This window comes from Colius striatus, chromosome 1 (assembly GCF_028858725.1).
Source record: "Colius striatus isolate bColStr4 chromosome 1, bColStr4.1.hap1, whole genome shotgun sequence".
Taxonomy (NCBI): domain Eukaryota; kingdom Metazoa; phylum Chordata; class Aves; order Coliiformes; family Coliidae; genus Colius; species Colius striatus.
The window spans coordinates 112,793,851-112,815,273 of NC_084759.1; the positions used below are offsets into that span (position 1 = coordinate 112,793,851).

General features: G+C 40.7%; 1 protein-coding gene across 1 annotated transcript; it reads right to left on the reverse strand.

The window, feature by feature from the left end:
• Positions 1 to 12,070: 12,070 nt before the first annotated feature.
• On the reverse strand, positions 12,071 to 20,534 carry C1H3orf52 (chromosome 1 C3orf52 homolog). Its single transcript, XM_010206987.2, has 6 exons — positions 20,352 to 20,534; positions 17,362 to 17,485; positions 16,686 to 16,819; positions 15,739 to 15,809; positions 14,086 to 14,276; positions 12,071 to 13,123 (listed from the first exon to the last, which is right to left on the reverse strand). Exons 1-6 carry the CDS (start codon positions 20,517 to 20,519, stop codon positions 13,119 to 13,121), a joined length of 693 nt encoding a protein of 230 aa, XP_010205289.2. The 5' UTR covers positions 20,520 to 20,534; the 3' UTR covers positions 12,071 to 13,118.
• Positions 20,535 to 21,423: the final 889 nt, after the last annotated feature.

Below are 21,423 nucleotides of genomic sequence, written 5' to 3' on the forward strand. Positions count from 1 at the left end.
CCTGAAAAATCACAGACCTCACAGATGTTCAGAGGAATGGAGAAATGATGAGGTTAGAGTTTGATTTTTTTTTTTTTCAGAAAAACTCATTCCTATGCAGTGATTCAGCATCCTTGAAAAGCTGGGGTGCTAAAGAGGTCCAGCCGCAGCCACTGCTGCTCACCAGGCAGTGTGAGAGGTAAAAACTTAAGCTCATCTCTGAAGGGCTCTGCTGCCTCACAGCACAGGATGGGCTGACAGATAGGCTAAAGTAAAAGCTCAGCTTGTGATATAAAAGTTTATACATATCTCATAGCAGTCAGCCCATCCACATCAACCTGATCCTGTGTTCCTGAAGGCACTTAGCACTGCTGTGGGAATAAGTCCACAGTAACCGTGCTAAGGTTGCCCAAAGTACCCATTTCTTGTCTTTAGGCACCCACCGACCTCCAAAAATCCTCCCCAAAGTATCTTGTCCCGCATTCATGTCTTATATTATTATAAATTCAAATCCCTAAGAAACGAGAGTCACACCACCCAGTTGTCAGCATCTCTCCTGAGTAGCTTTAACCCTGTTTGGGGAAAAAAAAAATCAGAATATTTGGACATCTGCAGATGGGGGAGTGTTTGCAAGGCTTGGGAAAGTCAGAATCCAGGTGGAGGAAAGAATCCCAAACTATCACTCCAGTGAGATTGGCAGGCAAAGTTGAACAACTTGAGGTGAATCAGTCCAGGTGTAGGTGAGGACCGTCTGTGGCTGGTAGAGTCCTAAGGAGAATGGCCCAAGGGCAATTACAGAGGTAGCAGGAATTACAATGCATTGAGCTGATGGGGTATTGGGCTTTTTTTGTCAAGCAACCAGACACAGAGAAAGGATGATATACTTTGGTTGGTTAAAAGGACTATTTCTTTTAAGGATTTATCAGTCTTGATTCGGAGGTGGTGGGTTTAAGGAGCCAACTGGCTATTTCTGGAGGTTCAGCTATTTCTGAAGGAAGGTACCTGACTCAAACAAAGGAGCCAACATGTCTGTAAGATGAATGCAGATGCTGAGAAATGCTTTCAATTCTCAGACCACGCTGCATATTTTCCCCCAGGATTACAGGTTAATGATTAAATAAGAAGAATTTATTTAAGGGTTGTTCACAGGTCTAATTTGCTACAGGAATGTATGGTATTTATCTTTTGATAGTCCAAGGGAAGAGCTATCCAAGCCAAACAGCCTTTCCATCTGTGTGAGGGACGACAAAATTAGAAGCCAACTGAATGTAAATAAAGAAGGAAACTGCAGTAAATAGATGAAAAATGAAAATAGTTATATCAAACTCATGACATCTGACAGTTATCATAGAATCATAGAATGGTAGGGGTTGGAAGGGACCTTTAGAGATCATCCAGTCCAACACCCCTGCAGAAGCAGGGTCACCTAGATCAAGTCACATAGGAACATGTCCAGGCGGCTCTTGAAGACCTCCAAGGAAGGAGACTCCACAACCCCTCTGGGCAGCCTGTGCCAGGGCTCCCTCACCTGAACAGTAAAATAGTTTTTTCTTATGTTTAAGTGGAACTTTTTGTGTTCCAGCTTCATCCCATTACCCCTTGTCCTGTTACTATCTACTATTGAAAAAAAAGGATATCCCAACCTCCTCACACCCACCCTTTAGATATTTATAAATGTTAATAAGATCTCCCCTCAATCTCCTCTTCTCCAGACTAAACAGCCCCAGTTCCCACAGTCTTTCTTCGTATGAAAGATGTTCCATACCCCTGATCATCCCCCTGCTCTGGACTCTCTCCAGCAGTTCCCTGTCCCTCTTGAGCTGAGGAGCCCAGAACTGGACACAGGACTCCAGATGAGGCCTCACCAGGGCAGAGTAGAGAGGGAGAAGAATCTCCCTTGACCTGCTGGCCACACTCTTCTTGATGCATCCCAGGCTGCCATTGGCCTTCTTGGCCACATTGCTGGCTCATATTTAGCTTATTATCAATCAGGACTTCCAAGTCTCTCTGCAGAGCTGCTCTTCAGCAGGTCAACCCCCAGACTATACTGGTGCATCGGGTTGTTCCTTCCCGTATGCAGGACTCTGCACTTGTCCTTGTTGAACCTCATGAGTTATGATGTATTTCTAATGCAATTTATGTGTATTATAAATATATGTAAAATATTTTAAATGTGTCTCGTAGGACTTCTAGGACCAAATTCTATGAAACATTCACACTGGCATCTCCAAGCAAGGTACAGGAGTTTATGCTCCATATAGGCAAAATACTATGTATAAGTCAAAGAAAACCAGGTAGACCACCTGCCACTGAGGTGGGATCAACTTTATGTTTATACCCAGCTGTAATAGAAACAAGACCTAGAAACACATGCTTAGCAAGGAAACTATCAAGAGCAATGAGTGATGACATCACCTATTTACCTCCAGTCCTGGGAAAGAAAAAGCATATGCAAATATACAATTAGAAGCTGATTCATCATGCACTTTCGCATGGCAAGTTGGCCATGTTTCCCAATTTTATATGACTTAGAAGCTTTACAGTTCCTTAGCACATTTTTGTTACATATGTACATATGTAAATCCAGCATATAAATACCACTTTGTAAAATGTTTGTAAAGTACTCCACAGGCATTTTACGAGCACAAAATTGTACAATAAGCAATAACATAGGCTCCCGTGAGCCTACTTCTTATTACCAAAAAGCTTGATAATAACCAGGATGCAATTTAAAGGATCTTAAGTTTGGCAAATAATTTCAGTACTTGAACCTAGAAGCATAGTCTTCTGCTTAAAACAGCAAAGACCATTTAAACTCTGGAGATTAGATGTGTCATGAACTGGCCAGTCCTCCAGCTTTGTACTCACCCATAGTCTTGCTGGCTTGTGTCTGCCATGCTTCCATCCACAGATCTGGATTTGTGCCCCTCCTTCCCTGGGGCATCCCTTGCTCCTGCAGCTTGTTGCATGGCTGGAGCTGACTCTGAGAGAGGAAATCAAAGAATCACAGAATGGTAGGAGTTGGAAGGGACTAGTGCCAGGTGCCCACCATGCCACTCTATCAACCCCTTTCTCAGCAAGCCAGGGAGGGAAGAAAATAAGATGAGAGTCTCATGAGTTGATAAAAGCAGTTTAATAAGCGGAAAGCAAAGCCATGCACACAAGAAATGAAGCAAAAGCAAACTAAGCTGTTACTCTTCTTCCCATCAGCAGCAATGTCTGGCCACCTCCCAAGAAGCTTCAGTACACGTAACAGTTGCTTGTTTTGGAAGGCCAAAAATGAATCTTGCCTTCCCTTTCCTTCTCCTCTCCCCCAGTTTATATTGCTGAGCTGATGTTATATGGTATGGAATATCTCCTTGGTCAGCCTGGGTCAACTGTCCTGGCCATGGTCCCTACCAAGATTGTGCCCACACACAGCTACTGGTGAAGGTAGGGGAAGGAATGCTGGTGGGACAGCCCTGATGATGTGTGAGCAGTAGTCACAACATTGATATGTTATCAATATCAACAGTAAGCACAGGACTGAAAGAGCTGCTGTGGAAAATCACCACCACTCCAGACCCACTACACTCTACTAAAGCAGATTCACCTCAATCAGGTCGCACAGGAACGTGTCCAAGAAGGTTTTGAAAGCCTCCAGAGAAGGAGACTCCACATCCTCCTGGGCAGCCTGTCCCAGGGCTCCCTCACCCTCACAAGAAAGACATTTCCCTTGTGCTTATGTCTATTACCTCTAGTTCTGTTGCTGGACACTACAGAAAAAACTGTAGCCCCATCCTCTTGACATCTACTTTTTAGATATTTGTTAGTGTTGATGAGGTCCACCCTTAGTCTCTCTTCTCCAGGCTAAACAGCCACACGTCTTGTAGCCATTCCTCATAAAAAAGATGCTCCAGTCCCCTGATCCTCTTGATGGCCCTCCACTGGACATTCTCTAGAAGTTCCCTGTCTTGAGCTGAGGGGCTCAGAACTGGACACAGTACTCCAGATGAGGCCTACCCCGGGCAGAGTAGAGGGGGAGCAGAACCTCCTTTGATCTGCTGGCCACACTCTTCTTGATGCATCCCAGGATGCCATTGGCCTTCTTGGCACGAGGGCACATTGCTGGCTCATGCTTAGTTTGTTATCTACCAGGACTCTTCTCCACAGAGCTGCTCTCCAGAAAGTTAATGCCAGGGAAAGAGGAAAGGCTGTGAGGACAGAGAAGCTGCATAAAGTGACTTGTCTCAAAAGCAGGTGGAAGCATCTCTGTTACGCAACCATGGGTGCCCAGGGGGGAAATGAGGACTAATCAGTGCCAAACCTAACCTGCCCACTCTTATTTCCATACCCTAGGTGGAAAGTGCCCACCCCCATCAGAAGAAAAAGATACTCCCACAAGGAAAGTAAGTAAAGAAGCTCCTCAAGCACCCTGCAGTAGGAGAGCTCTCCTCCTCTGTCACCCACCCTTGCTGTGGAGGCAGCCAGCAGGCATGGCCATGGGCAGAAGCCATAGCAAGGCATTTTGCACCCCAGTGCTGGGAAACCTCCTCGCACCCAGTATGTATGCCTACCCTCTTGCTGCCCCACTGCACTGGGTTATTTGGGCCTCTGTTTTTTTGGCTTCTAGAGAAGACAGTATGAGGGGGTAGCCATCCCCTCCAGCCTCCTAAACCATGCATGCCTCATCCATTGCCTCACAGCTGCCTCCTGCTGTGGTGAGCTCAGTCTTCACGCATCACAGCCAAGCCCACAAGCTTTAGAACACCAAAACAGCAGTGGAGGAGCACTCACTTCCCAAGACATCTCTGCTACACCCCCCTCCCGTATCATCCCTTGCAAACAGGCAGAAAGCTGCAGGAAGAAAGGGGCTGTCAGCACAGCATGCCCTGCATTTTGTCACACGCTAGCCCCCATTCCCCCTATACAAGCACAGTTTAGGACATTATCTAACTAGATGTGCCTATGACGTATTCTCCTAATAAAGCAGTTCCTGCATATTAAATATGTAAATAGGGAAAACTCACATAGAAGCCAGGATCACATGTGTTCACGTGAATCATGAGGTCTTGGTTTCGATTCAGACTGCTAACTTTTCTGTCAGTGGGTAAAGCCAGTCACACAGTGATAGTATAAAACTTTTACCATTTTCACAAGTTGCAGTATTTGCTTAGAGAACAGCTTCTTTTTAGTGACAGACATCACCAGTCTCATGGCAGTGTTTAAGCAGAACAGTGATGTTTGAAAACACTGCAAGTTCTCTCACAGGGCAGCTTTAATGCAATATTGAGAGACTGATGTCTTTCCTTCAGTCAGATTGCAGAGCTATGCTTGAAGATCTCATTATCTTAAGCAAAAGTGAAAGCTTAACTCTGAAATTTTACAGGAGCAATGAACAGTCTAATCCACCCCCTAAAAAAACCCAAAAAACCCAAAAACAAAGCTGTGAGAAAAAAAATGATGCAAACAACAGCCCTCTGCCACTGAGGTTCTTATGGGGCAGAGACACAAATTTCCAGAAAAGCTCAAGCCTAGGTGCACAGAAGCCCATTGTGCACTCAGGCACATAGCACACCACATAATGCCTCTGTGTCCCAGTACCCAGATAGCTGTCCCAGGCAGAATCAAAGCTGTGTTGACCACAAAGCTGAAATGCTATCAGAGAACAAGAAAGCAAAACCAGCAATTTCCAAGACAGATGTGTAAAGCTGATTGTAGTCCATTAAAAAAAAAAACAAAAAACAAAAAAACCAACAAACTAAAACCACAAAAAAACCCCAAAGGCGTTGTTAACACTTGAACAGGCTGCCCAGGGAGGTGGTGAAGTCACCGTCCCTGGAGATATTCAAAAGACACACAGATGAGTTACTGAGGGATATGGTTAGGGTGGCGATGAGTTTGTAAACGTTAGGTTAGAGGTTGGACTTGATCTTAAAGGTCTTTTCCAACCACAATGATTCCATGATTCTATGATAAGCAGTACTGCATGATATATGTTAAACTAGAAAAAAGATAAATTTTGAAAATCCATCAGATTTTGTAGCTAAGTTCTGGGCTGCAGAAAGTTCTTGTCCTGTCACTGCACCAAAGAATAACAATAACAGATATTTTCTTCCTTTTCCCTCAGCTCAGACCTACAGTGATTCATCAAGTGCCATCAAGGTAATGTCTAAAAGTGAATGGGTTTGCTGCTTTCTGGGGATTGAGTCCAAAATATCTATGTGTCAGAAAGACAAAGTATCCATCACATTCTCACAGGAGAGTCAACAGTCCATGTTCAAGACATTTGCTTGAGATGCAGAAAAACATTCATTTAAGACTATGTACAAGATAAATGTACGTACATAAACGATAAAAATGATATGCAGCCCCTTTCTCAGGCAGACAATGGCCAAACAGACTGCAGCACTCATGATTCAGAGGCTCAGTGTAATGCTGCCTGGCCTGAATCAGACAATTCAGGAGGTAGAATCTCACAGTAGCATCCTGAGTACCTCCAGCCACTGGATAACTTATAGCTGCAGAGATACTTCTCTGTTCCACCCCTCCTCCCCTCCCCCAGAGGTAGCCAGCATAACCTCTCTTGCCTACAGTTTCACCAAAACTAGTGCGTTTCCACAAAAGGTTTCAGTTTCAACATGACATCTTCTAATAGAAGAAACATTTAACTGGACTTTTGCCAACCAGCTTTAGTAATAAAGGAAGTCTTCAGTTGAAAGAAAAATGGAGATTTAATACATAGAAGCTTAAAAGGTTTCAGTTAATCTTTCTATTGAAAAAGAAAAAAAGCAGATGCCTCAATGAACGTTAAATCTCTTTTGGAACAGAAGGTTTCTCTTTCCAAAGACCCATTGCCTCTAGAAGGAAGAAAAGGAAATAAAACAAAAACATGCACTGTCATCTTGAACATTTAGTTTCTTATAAACCAGAACGGAACAAATGATTGCACTGCAGATAAGGACACGCAGGGAAGACTGTAATGAAAAATACATTACTCAGTTCGTCTTATTTCCCTGTTTCGGGGTTAGATTCAGGAGCTCTGGCAATGCACCCTAAGGTAATTTAAGAAGTAACTATGTAACTTGGTGTGTGTCCTGTCCCTCCACCCAAACTCATCACCTTGGAGGCAGCAAGGGGGAGCAGCCACTTCAAGAGATGCACCTCACAGCCTTGTGTACTTGTTTCTGTGTTAATATGCCGAGCTCCCAAAGGCAGCAGCTGAGTACCTGTGGTTTGCTACCTCTGTTTTGTAAAGAGTTCATTTTAATAGAGACTAAGTGAAGCTGCCTCTTGAGTCACCAATGACGAACAATCATCAGGAACCTTATGTACCACAGAACAAAGCATTTCCATTTAGTGGACGAACCCTGTAGTTTTTTGTCGTGTTTTTTTTCATAAAGATGACATCAGTAAAACAAAAGTTGGTGCCCAGCAGATATGTGGGTGTTTAGTGGAAAATTTTGAAGAAAGTGGGCAAGATGACAGAAAAGAGTGTGATTAAATGAGCTCATCACTTGTACATGTGAGCATGGGGTGGACTGTGGGGGAAGAGAAGGAGGTGGAACTGTAACTGTGGGGGAACCTGCCAAGTAGCTGCCTAGTTTTGAGAGATTTGGGTGTCCCAAATAAAAGCCCCAGAGCATGGCTTGAAGACAGTCCTGGGAGACTTGTCAGTGCAACAGTAGATATATCCTTTCCAAGTATTAAACTTAGTCTGTGAATAATTGAAGACTCAAATAAAATCTCAAGAGTTATCATGCTTGTTCTTCCTGCATGATCAGTGCACGGGACAAATCACACCTCTGCATTTCAGTCTTCCCACTGATAAGAGATGGTCTTTTAAAACTTGCAGACTGGAGGATTCTGGGAAAATGTGTCTATGAACAAGACTTGGGTAAACCTTTATGTTGGAAGGGACAAGAAGTGCTCCAGACTTTATTTGGTGGATTCAGAGTCAGTCACTCCTGACAATTAAGAGCCTACCTGTTCTCATTTCATAGGCACATTAGGAGAAATATTGTTGCCCTCCCAGTTCTTGGCAGTAGTGACTAGGGGAGGAGAGAGCCACATCCCTGCAAATTGGTAGGGAATTCCTTTTCTTAAGACCTGATTTCTCTGCTCCTTAAAACTTCTGGAATTTCTAAATCTCAAAATTTTAAAAAAGTCTTTAATAAAAAACTAGGTTAATTATTTTCAGTGATGTGTCCTCAAAGTCAGGAGATCTTTCACACCAAGAAGAATATAAACAGATAAAATGATTCATATTAGGTGAGAAAACCCAAGACAGATTCTACAGGAATTAAGTTCTAGTAACTCTTTCATACTTCTAGGTTTGAAAAAGAAAAGAAAATCCTTTGGGTTTATTAACTCATGCATTAGAGACCTCTGTTCCTCCTGCAGGAAAGGAAAGGTAGCTACAAATGTCAGTATAAACTTGGCAACATCTACCTAAAAGACTACTACTACTGGAAACAATACTGGATACCACTATAAAGCTCATACTTATGCACTGGCTTGATTACCTAGTGGGGGTCAAATCAGGAGCATAAGGGCAAAGAAATTTTTAACTTCTGGCTACAAATACCTAATCAGTTCACATCATCTCTGTAGATTTAATGAGTCATTCAGCTCGCTATTTAGCTACACAATCACCCATACACAACACATTAGCAAACACCTTCAAGAGGCAAAAGGAGGGACAAGTCTAAACAGAGTTGAGAAGGCATTTACCCACACAAACTTACCTCTTCCATTCACGGCTGTTCCTTCTCCTCCCTCTGTTTTCAAGGAGAACATTAGATAAGAGCCTCCAGGGCAGTAGTTAGCCATCACTGCATCTCCCACGAGGCCAGGGCCCCTTGCAGGACAGTGTCTCTCCTGCATACATGCAGACACATCAGTGGGGTCTTAGTTGACTCCCAGACTCTGAGGTCTCTCTGGAAGCTGTCCATGACTCCCCTGGCCTATTCTTTTTTTCCTCTATTTCCCTATGCATTTTACTCTGAAAATCACCCTGAGTACCTCCCTTAAACATCCCATATTACTTCTTGTGCAAACCCCAAACTCACATGCATCAATAAGATGTCCCACATCTTTAGTAACTCCTGCTCCAGCCCCATCTGCTCTGATTCACTTGTGGGGTAGATGTCTCTTCCTGGGACAACTCTAGGGGCAGCCAGGGCAGGGGAGGATTCGGGCTCATCACATGCAATTGTGCTGCTGCGCTCCCTCCTGTGTGTGATGATGAGTTTTTTATCATATATCCTACCATTAAGCAGTGACAACCTGAAGACAAGTGTCAGGCCTCCAGCCTCTATCCACACCAGGCATGCACACGTTGTTGGGTGCTCCTGGTGTCCAGTCACGGCTTGTGCTGTAGGGGAATGACTGCAGATTTACAAACCATTCTCAGTACTATGTACATTGGCCAACACCACTGTATGAGAGCATAGGCTATACCAGATTTGTCCACGTTACAAACTTCAGAGTATAATCTTCTCTCTCTTTCTCTCTCCACCTCTCAGGAACATTTTGAGAAAAATTCTATTAATTCCAGAGAACTGTGGTACTCTACTGTCAGGCACAACGTAAAACATGAAGCCTTTGTGACTAACAGCAATAATCAAACAGAATATGCAATTATCAACCTGCCCAAAAGGAAAGAAAATATCTCCAGTGCTGAAGAAAACAATGAATATGATTATGTCCTTGTAAGTTAGGAAGGGACACTTTCTGCTCCCAAGGCACTCTTTTACTTGAACGTTAAAGCCATGAGTATGCAGCTTCACTAATCGTTCCACCTCTTCTGCCAGGTCTTCAAACAACAGCTGTCATTACCAAGCTCACTCATTAGACATATCTGCCAGTCATTTCCAATGAGACAAACATGTCCCTGAAGAGGTGATCAGAGAAAGACACATGGACAAGGTATAGGGTTTTATAATTAAACCATGAGGAATCAATAACAATTGCCTTTGTAAAGCAATGCTTCTGTATAGAAAGTTGGGTGCTTCATTTCAAGAAGAAACTGAGACTGCACATTCCTCTGGACTTTTACAGTTTTTTGTTTTTTTTTTTTTTTTTTAAAATTGTCTTATAGAACCACCAATAGAATTTTCCAAAAAGCAATAACAACATCCTTTGCTAGTGGGGTTTTTATTGTGGGGGGAGGAAGGGGTGCGATGTTTTGTTTTTAAAGTGAAAGAATGGACCCTGCATTAGATGTACTTACTCTTTTCCAGAGTTTCTCTGTGCTGCTTGATATATTGTACAATTTCAATATATATCTCATTGCTAAAATTACACACACATACATTTAATGCAATACTACTTATCTTAACAATGTTGGAACTAAATGAAAAAAGCAAATCGCATGCAAACAGAAAAATTCCAGCCACTTATGAAAGCTGATGCTGCACAGGTGGTAACATGCCTTACTAGAAGATTCCCAGGGTTACTTCCATGACACAATGCTTCCAGCTCACTCCAGAAGATTGGTTCTCTGCAGTGAGAGTATAAAACCTTCCCACAGCCCACCATCCCTCTGCAAGTAAGATTTCTCGACACGTTCATGGAACTGAAACCAGATCACCAGAGCTCATAAAGTGATTATGTTCCTCTATTCTTTCTTAGAAGTTTTTTTTTGCACCTTTCATTTCTGTAATAAAACAATTTGAAAGAAAATGTTGAATAGTTTTCCTGATTTTTAAATCTTCCTATGTATGTGATTGATGTCTGCAGCCCTGGCTCTATGGTGCAGTAACTTTGTAATTCCCACCTGCAGTTTTAGTGGCAGGGACAGTCCCATGGGCAGATGGTTGCATTGTGCAGGAACCACTGTAGTAACAGTCAGATGAATCTGTCCAAAATTTGTACTGTCTGCTCTGGCTCCACAGATGACTGCCTGCCATGGGATTTTGAGGACCTACTCCTCAAAATTACTAGAATTACTAGAACCATCTTTTCCTTTTAAATAGTGTCTCAGTCATTAAAGTATTATTCACACTCTTGTTAAAATTAACATTAAGCATTCAAACAAAATATCTCACTTACTGAAATAATATGTTTTCCCACTGCTCAGTCCCCAATGGACGAGGTCATATTGATTCACTTGGTTATTTTCTTTTGCTTGACCAATTTACCTCAAAGATTTAAAACCAGAAACCCTTTTTTTTTTTAGTGTTTGACGTTTCCTTTAAGGGAAGTTCAAAGCTTGACTGCAGGTAAATTGTAAAGTCAGACATTTTCTTTTGAATATCACAACATTCTTCTACCACTCCACCTTCATCTTCCCTCTAAATTGTTGGGGTAAAGGTGCTGGAACTGAGAAGGATGGGTCAAAGGAAAAGAATGGTTGGTTCCTTTTTTTTTTTTCCCTGTCAATTCTTAATGCACATAGGGGTATCATCCTAAAGTTACATAATCATTATATTATTTTTCACTTCTTAGAAACAGAGTCAAGATAGAAAAGGTTCAAGGGTAGGTTCAGCCATCTTCATAAGAGCAGTAAGATCATGCAGCATCTCAAAGGCAAAATTGTTTTGCTGCTGGTATTTTCACAGCTTACTCCTTTTGGGACAAACCATACAAACCAGAAATTTTATCCTTCCACAATTTAAGAATCAGAGGAAATATCTCTTCTAGTTGTATACAATAAAGCATCAAGAGAAATTATGGTTCCTACAGCTAACACTACATCTTACAAATCAAGATGAGGTCAGAATTACCCATAAATATGAGAGTGATGTGAACTACTAACTTGGTCCAGGCTGTATCCCAAGCTTGATTAAAACTCAACCAACAATAAATACAGGTTTGAGTGTAAGGCTGTATTAGATGCTTCATACTCTCTCTGAGCTCTCACTCAGCATTTAGAATTCCAATGCATATTTTTCAACTCAAACAACTCAAATACCAGGCCTGTTGACAAATGAAAACAACCACTTTCAGAATAAAAAATGAATAATTTAATGCATAGTAAAGTTATAAGATCACTCCTTAAATAAACTAGTAATAATATACAATTTCACATAACATATTTCTCACAATACAAAAGGTTTTTAAAATAAATGTGTCTGTCCAACAGTACTAACATTTATAGTGGCTATAAACAATAAAAAAACTATACTTCACTAACATGGTAGTGAGTCCATTCCAAGTAAAGTTAATGCTTAATTTTTAGCTTTCATATTATCACCAGTTGCTGGCTTTAACTCTCATGCCATGCTAGCATACATGGTCTACTTCAGCACCTCCCTCTTGGCATTGGTTCATCTCATCTGATCTCTTGTCAACAAGAACTATTTCCTGCCTTATTAAGGCAAATATCATTCATCTGTTCATTTTTATCCCTGCTGCTGGGACAGGGATTATAATTAAGGGTATAAACTAGTTTCTCCTGGAATTTAAAAATGTATGAGTAGCTAATTATTAAAGCACACAGCTAATTTGACCCCTGAAAGATTCCTGTGTCATTCAGATACGTTAGTGAACAAGATATCCTTCTTCCTTCCTTTTTTTTTTCATATGACAGAAGAGAAGAATAGAGCAAATACCATCTTATCCAGGAAGACTGTGGGATAAACAAGGGAATGATGAGAGCTGAAGCTCACTTAAGAAGCTAGTGCAAAGGTCTCTCATGTAATTAGAGAAAATATAGAGGATATTTAAGTTTTTGGGCTATTTTATGAGGAAAGAACATGGGGGAAATATGGCATATGAAGATAGCAGGGAAAAAAGTAACAGACATGAACATGAGTGGAAGCTGTGCAGATAATTTTGGATAAGCCATGAGAAGAAAAAGAAACCTCTGCACGACTGCATTTGAGCTCATGCAGGGAGCCCAGATTTAATCATAACGCAAAAAAAGTGCATAGGTTTCAAAGTCAACAGAGCATGCATCAAAGAAGATACATGATTTTCACAAGAGTGAAATTGACTATTTAGATATCAGGACAAAAATTAAGGAGGAGGTAGTAGTGTTATAGGATTACAATACTCTTATAAACACACTACATTTGCCATTTACAATATTGCATCACAGACAATATTTAAAGAACAGCATCTTTGGAAGAGTAACTTCCTGCCCTGGGATTGTTAACATATAGGAGGAGACCATCTTTTCTAGGCAGCAAGGAAGATGAGGAGCCTTGTAGCCATTAATCTGAAAGTTAAAGCAGGACATTATTAACATTAAAAAGAAACTTTAGTAAAACATTTCAACATATTCTTTCCTGTCCCTTTTACACTGCATTTTGTATTGATCTGGTCAATATATAAGGGACAAAATGATATTGAGAATTGGAACTTTTGACTTGTTGCTCCCTTGTAACTTGATAAGAGTGCAAAGAAAAATCAATATGAGTTAATTGCAGATCTTACTTGCATACACTGTATGGTGATATGTTAGCCTAGTATTCTTCTGAAAGCACTTAGGTGGGATTCAGTAAGTTGGGAGTGCAGGGAAGCAGTTTTGTGCATTGTATTCAGTACAACTGCAAAGCTCATAGGACCTCAATGCTGACATTTCAATCAAGACAAACCTAAACGTATTGAAATCACTACCTAGAAAACCTGGAAGAATGACTATTTGGTTCATTTGAAAAGTATCTCTCTGCATAATAATTTTTCCAAAAAAATACTCTGAAAAGGCAAAAATCAGGAGGCATTTCAGTTCTTGACTGCAGAAGAAAATCAGTTAACTTCCAAATTACTTATCTTGTTTTACTCAGATTAAAATTTGTTTTACAAGCATTCAAATATGAATATACAATGAGTAGAAATATTTTTAACTATTTGTCGCCTTGTTATGGTACAAGCACATATGAGGAGATTTTCTTCATATGCATGAGATGCAAGAGGAAATCTGAAAACTTTGGAGTCTATAGCTAACCAGTCTTATCACTACTCCCTTTCTCGTCAGAGGGCAGAACAGTGAGTCCTAGGTTATAAGCTAAGTACAGCAAAGCTTTATTGAAAACAGAATATTTTCCATTTTACCTAATGCTGTTGTGTAAAATTTATTTACCATCAAATCTCAACATCTTTCCAGAGAGATTTCCCTTCTTTCATTTAAATACATCTGTTACTTAAAAAGAAACAGTCTCTCTAATGTACAGCACTTACATGCTATTGTGATAGAAGTTGGGTCAAGCTTTAACCTGTCACATTCTGATGTCCCAGGATCATCTTCATCATAAATACTTTGACGTAAAACATTCCTTATAAAATCTGGGTTCATTGTGTTTTCCATAAAACCCTCTGTTGATGATGGTACAGAAAACTCTAGCTGATAAAATACCGTGGAGCTTTCATTGCTGAAAAACAAAGTGAAATATGAATGCCTTCAAGGCCTCACTGAATCTTTTCTTTTTTAAGAAGACTATTCATATCAATGTTGCTGTAGATTTTTAAAAACATTTGTTCAAAGAAAAGCATTATAAAATAAAACCACCATTCCAGATGCCATTTTCCTCTCTCTCCCTTCCCAGAAGAGCTCAGCATTAACGGAAACTGGGCACATACCTGAAGCGAATCTGAGACATGTTTTCAAATGCACAAAGGGAAATTGGACTTATATCCTAATGGGGTGAGGTTTTCAAGCACTCACACTTCACAAGAATTTAACAATCAGAGGGCTGCAATATCTGCTTTTTTTAATCTCTTTGGACAGAGTCAGCATGCCCAAGGCTGGCAGTGCAGGGGAGCACATTCCCCAAAGTGCCCTCAGGACTGCCTCTTGCCACAGCCCAAAATGGCTCTTCCTCTGTCCTTGAGAGAACAAGGGCAGGCCTTTGGACATTACCAATCTATTTCCCTTCATTTTCTTCTTTTTTTTCTTTTTACAACAGTGCTTTTTCAGAAGTCCTCAGGGAAATCTTGGACCACCTTCCCATGCCTCCCTGCTATCTCTCTGTGGCAAGACCACACTTCAGCTGACCTTTCCAGCCCAGCTTCTCTCAGCTTCTCTCCTGTGGGTTAAATCTGTGACATCTCCATAAACTAAAACTTTATAGTCTCAAATATAGTCAGCTCCTTAGCCTTCCTCTGGTGACAGTTTCTGTCAAGAGCAAGATCCTTTCTCTGTTCCTTTCTGTTGCCTCTGCACGGTAGGCCTGTGTGCTTTTCCCCTCCTTTCCAACATGGCTACTCTTCATCTCCATCAGTGTTTGGTCACTGAGCTACTCCTTCACGGGTAAGCATTTCCCACCTAGACTAGCCTAACCTTCATCCTGCCATCTGCTCTGCTTCTCAGCTCCTGTTCCACCAGTCTCTCCAACATCCTGCTACTTTGACATTTGCTCCTATTGCTTAAAATGAAGTGAGGAGCAAAAATAGTTCCTAACAAACCAACAATGCGGTACTACTGTTTTAGTTCTCACATCTTGTATGCTGTTGTTGCCTTTACCTCTTTTGGGAACAAAACAGTTCTCCTCTGCCCATGAACTTTATTTTATTTATTTAAGGCTATTGAAGTTATATCAGTCTGAAGTGGTTCCTTTTAATAAATATCCTTGGATATGTTTATTAAGAGCTGCACTCAAAATCAAAGAGACTACTTCACAACAACAAAATATTACTATGGTTGTATATTATTAGCAGCACTTACCATTTGCCAGTCAAAGGAGCAAAGTACTTTTCTTCACCTATACAAGTGACTTTCCCTCTCAACAACCTGCCTTTCACAGATTTAAATATTGTGCATATTTGCATAGGCACATGTATGCCTCATTGAAATCCTGGAATTTTCAGACAATTTTTGTGACAGAAATTTCTTACCTCAAATAAGCTGCCCGAGCTGACCTAAAGTAGCGTCCTAGAGCTGGAGATGAACTGTAGACATCTGTTAACTTGGAGATAGGAAAAAAAAAAGAAAAAAAGAGACAGTGTTCCATTCAATCTCTTTTCCCCCTTATAAAATAAAAGTACAGTAAATTATTTTTACAAGGTGTTTTAAGACATATAAATACAAGTGCTGAAAGTCAAATATCAGCAAATTGCTGCCCTGGAAGAGCTACACAATTGCTTTAAACTTGATAGACAAGTCAATCTGTGTTTGAGTGACTACTATATTACCTTGACACAATGGAGGCATTCAGGGTGAACTAAAAGCACGTGCTCATGTTGCCATGTGCCATTTATGTTTGATTTGTGTTCTTATCAGTGCCAACAAGCCCTTCTACTCTTACCTGGTAGAGGCAAGGGTCATGCTAATGAGACTCCCTTTCCACAATAAGTCTATATCAGCACTGTCATGCCTGTTGAGCTTATTTCAGCCATAACTCAGAGCTGTGATGCCTCAATGGAAACAGTAGCTGTAAGCCTGGGCTGGCATCATGTACTTACAGGAGAATGCAAAACACAGGGTTTTCAGCCACCACTGGGTTTATTCAACATTTGTGGCCCTCTCCTAAATTATTTAATGAGTCTATGAAAAAGGTGAAGACTACGTCTCAATCATTACTTTAAATTGGAAAAAAATACAGGTGCTTTCTTTAAAAATAAAAATAAAAAACAAAACAGCAGAGCAGTATAAACTGCTGTGTGCTTAAAAACAGGTAATCTTTTTTTCTAGATCAGAACTTAAAATTACACTAGGAAAGGTACAATACAATTTTTTGTGATCTTGAAAATGACTAATTTGTGACACAGCAACTTAAAAAGGAGAACATTGAATGTATGTTACAAGCAGAATCAGCTTTGCTCAGAAGCATATAAACACATACCCTCTTAGTAACGTCTTCAGACAAAAAGTGTGGGAGACCACACAGTAACTCCAATGTTCCTGAATAATTGCGGTAATTTCCACTATTTAGTAGTGCATCAGGATCCCAATAGTCATCTTCATCCATGTAAACATCTAATATTCAAAAGAAGATAGAAAGCAGAAGAAAAAGTTACAATTAGCAGAAATGTTGAAAAAAACCCCTCTTGGCTTTCTCCAGGGTTACTTTCTCACAAATTTCCTTGGTAACTACTGACTGGCAGTGACAGAAAGTAAGTCACCTGAATAAAAATGTCAGCATGTGGAGGTGAATCACCCACCCTCATTGGTGAAAGTCAGCTGCCTTGGGAAGCTGACAGGCACTGACACCACACAAGGGGATGCAAATCATCCATTGCACATGTTGCAATGTTAGAAGCATCATTTCTATCCTCATCTCCAACACTATTCTTATAACATCTTCTCAATTATCTACAAACTGGGATTGCCATCTGATCAGGATACAAGACACTTACTGCCTGCTAAAATAATTGTGTTCACATCAACTACTCAACCTATCACTCTCTGCAGCCAGCATACCGGTCAGTTTTCAAGATGCTAGTGCTAAATTTGTGTTGTATTAATACAAATGTACAATGTGTACAACCTAGAGGATGAAACAAGAATGAGATACTTACTAGAATAAAGAATTAGGCTGATGACAATGACCAGGAAGAATACTAGAAAAATTGCAGTTACAACCATCCATAGCTTACATTTCCAGAAAACTACACTCTTGCATGATTTCCAATGATCTCTCTCCTAGTTATAAAAGGAATAATTGATTAATGTAAAAGGCATGAAAAAATACTGAAGCATGTATTTACTGTCACATTTAGAATCAAAAACTCCATATAGAATGGGAGAGCCTCAGTGGTAAGCAATGTCCAGCATCAGGGATTCCTACCCTTATCTACTGCTGCAGGTGTGAACGTAGACCTACAGAAGGCAGAGGACACTCACAGTCAGGGTATTACTTGAGAGAGGGGCATATCATTCCCCATTTGTGCAGAATTTCCAACTCCTAAATTGCCCTTAAAGCTAAAATGCTACAAAGGTGCTTTCATGGCTTCCATTTTTTTTTTAACTACATCAAACTGATTTTCATGTTCCACAAGCTGCCCTTTTAATGTTTGCCATCTCTTCTGACTACAAAGTTGTCTATGGAGGAATTTCTGTAATCATTCGCTTCTGTAATGCTGTTGATCACAATCTGCACAACTTCCAGGTGCCAGCACCCAAAGCAAGTGGACTGCTATTCAGTAGATACTATTGCATTAAAAAAAACTGTAAAATAATTGAGACTTTTACAGCTGACTCCCCTTTTCTCCAGAAGATTGGAAACTTGAAGGCTGTTGATTACATTTATCAGAAAGTTTATTACAAACCTCACCTGTTCTGGGAGATCACAAGGAAACTCTCTTCAAAGCAATTGTGCATGCATGTACATCCATATTGGAGAGAAAGGGCAACACCGTCTTTTCATTTAATTTTTAATGAGATTTAAGACAGAAATTTGTCTTTTAATTAGTTACCCCAACTGTTCTAATATATTTTAAAGCATGATTCACATGGCTAAACAAAAAACTCAAATAATTTTGTTCTACAGCCAGAAGGCTGAAGGAAAGGCATGAATCTGTAAGTAGACCATGCTGCCCTTTTAATTCTTCCTCCTCCCCTTCCTCCATAAATCCATCAGTAATCTCCATATCCTTGTTGGCATCAGTACCAGGCAAGGAAAAGCACATGCTGTAGATTGTCTGGGCCACACACGTGCAGGAACCAGCTGCTGGCCGGAAACACTTACCCAAGTCACCTTCCTTTACTTTTTGAACTTTCTAAGAACTCAGCACAATAGAGAGCCTTCTACTGAATTTAACTGACATCCTCCAGCTGGCTTAAAGCTTCTTTGGGGGTGGCAGATGAACAGGGAGGGAAAACAGACACCCACAGAAAGATCTTACAAGTGCTGTTTTTGCAGGAGCAGGGACAGAGAAAGGGAAAGCACTCTTTGCAGACATCCCTGCATTCAGAACTTTGGTGAAGAACCAAAGACAAGGGCTTTTGCTTACAGCATGCTTTCAAGTGTGGTTATGTTTAGATACGTATTTCTGAATTGATTTTTAAAATGTATTAGAAGAACAAAGCTTCAATTTAATGCTTGATGCTAGCATATCATTTTGTATCTGAAAAAGAAAAAAGCACCAGTCACTACAACCTAGAGTGCAACTGTGCAATCAGCCATAGCTATATCAGTTAAGACAGACAGCTGTCAAGCCCAAGTTTCGATTGAGCCACATATTTAGACCATGACAGAAGTGTAACTCCTAATCATGCATAGCAAACTGGCTTGATCTAAAGCAAACATTCATCTCCCCACCTAACCCAATATCCTCTGGACATCGCCCACATATACTGGAAGACTGGAAGGGAGCAGCAGCAGAGAAAAGTCTCTCCCTGGTGAGCAGGGCATTTCTGTTGATTATCCTGCTTCCTGAGCAGGACACTGAACACGATAATTTTCCAGTAGTGTCTATAGGATTGTCAGAATCAGTAGAAATAGATCACTCACCCCCCAAAAACATCACTTCTGGGAAGGGGAAGGCTAAATAGAAACCTTAAGAGTAAAGTTTCTCAAGATAGCTGAGCAGATCACACTCATCCCTGCCTCTCATACAGCCTCTCCTGTTCCTCTTTGCATCTCCCTAGAATTTGCCTGACCCTGCAGCAAGCTGATTCAGCTTCCCAGATGAGAAGTAACTGGTGAATATATGGGGGTTTTTGCCTAGTCACAGGAATGAATCAGCCCAGAGGCAACCGACTGGGCTACCACAAAGAAACGATGGTTGCTGCTCTGTCAGGAGCAGGAAGGGAGGGGTGGTGTGACTAACACAAGCAAGCACTCAGGAGGGCTCAGACATCCCTCCAGGAAATTGGGAAAATTCTTAGCTCTGCCACACATACTCCCTGTGCTCTTGAGTAAGTAATGAAAATCATTCCATGACAGCCACTTGTGAGTATATATTACTTCTCTACCAGTGTTAGTCTGTTCCGTAGCTTTAATCTAAACTCTGGGAACTACCTCCCTTAGGACTCATATACTGGTCTTAACTGAGGCTTTGGGGCACTCCATTCAAGTTCGTGACTATGAATTCATAATAATTCATCATCATCATAATAATTCATAATTACGCAAAGATAATGGGGGAACTATTTGACAGCACTGTGTTCTGATTAATTTGCTCTGAAAGAAAACCTGGTTTTAACATAGGTTTCAACTTTTCTCCTTCCTGATTTTGAATCCAATTCCACTTACAGCACAGGAAAAGAGAAAGCAAAACCCACAGTGCCAATTACAATTTCATTTTCTATGTTAAAGTTCACAAAAAGCCAAACAAAAATGAAAAGCTTAAAATCTCTTTCTAGTATTAGAATACTTCATTGAGAAGAAGAAATTAAATATGTTTAACAGATTTTCAGTCTTTACTTTCAAGTGAATAGCCTTTCCCTCTCCCTCAAACATAAAATTATACCACCCCTAACAAGATGTTCCTGCAAAGTGTCATTTCTCTTGCTGTGAGGTATTTTCCCCAACAGTAAGTATCGAACAAGCAAGTGAAATTCCTACCTTTCTTTTTTGAGCATTTAGAGGCTTTTCGTGATCAGCCTCACTTTCCTCCACATTATCTTCTTGTAATTCAATAATCTCACGCTCCGGACCAGAGCTTTGCCTTTTCATAGCTTCTGTCTCTGTGCGAGAACCTCTGTCTCTGAAGCAAGCACGGAGGCAACTCATTTCCTTCTGGTTTCAGCTGCAGTTATGGTCAGTAACAGTTCTGGTATGAGGCTGGTATGAGACAGTAACAAGGAGAGGTGGGATAGTTTTCACAGGAGTGATCTCAAAACACTGATAAGTAAGGGAAATTCCTTGGAAGGACAAATAACATGGTCTGCTCTAGCTGCAGTGAAACAGGAGGCGGAGAAGGTATCGATTTGCCCAGTCGTCAGAAGTACAGCTCTCAGCTATGCAATACTAGGCTTTCCAGTTTGTCTGCCTTACTGTACCAGCCCTTGACGAGCAGGTGACTAAACCTTCAGCAATGTTGCCTTTTGCTGAGGTGATTTTGAAAGGAACTAGATTGTTTTCCCTGCTGCTGTCAGTCAAAACAATAAAATACTATTGTTGTTATTTGCGCAGCTAAACAGATGTGGGTCTGAACAGCAGAGAGTGAGTAAAGGAGACCATAGTTTGTGGTTCAGTTAGGCTGTGAAGGGAGCTTATAACATTCATCAACACTTCTAATTTTGTTCTCCCTTCTATTGTAGTCAATAAAGAAATAAACAATCTTTGTGCCATTAATTGTGCTCCTTCTAGTTGTTATGCAGCTAAAATTAGGTGTGGTGATAAAGAACCATATGTCTATTCACATATTATCCAACCTAAACCTGAGAAGCTGCTTCCATGTAAAAAACTAAAAGAACAAATCTGAAGAGGAAGACGGCCTTCAAGTTCAACCTCTATTCTACAGGGCAAACTTTTATGAAGCAAATCATGGTGTAAGTTGAGATCTGGTCTGCACTAGCTTCCTATATAAACTCTCCAATGCTACTTAGTCACTTGTAACAATTTACAGTAGCCAGCGGCTGATTCTTCCCCCCCCACCTCCCCCACATCTTTCATCCTACCTCCTATTTCTTCT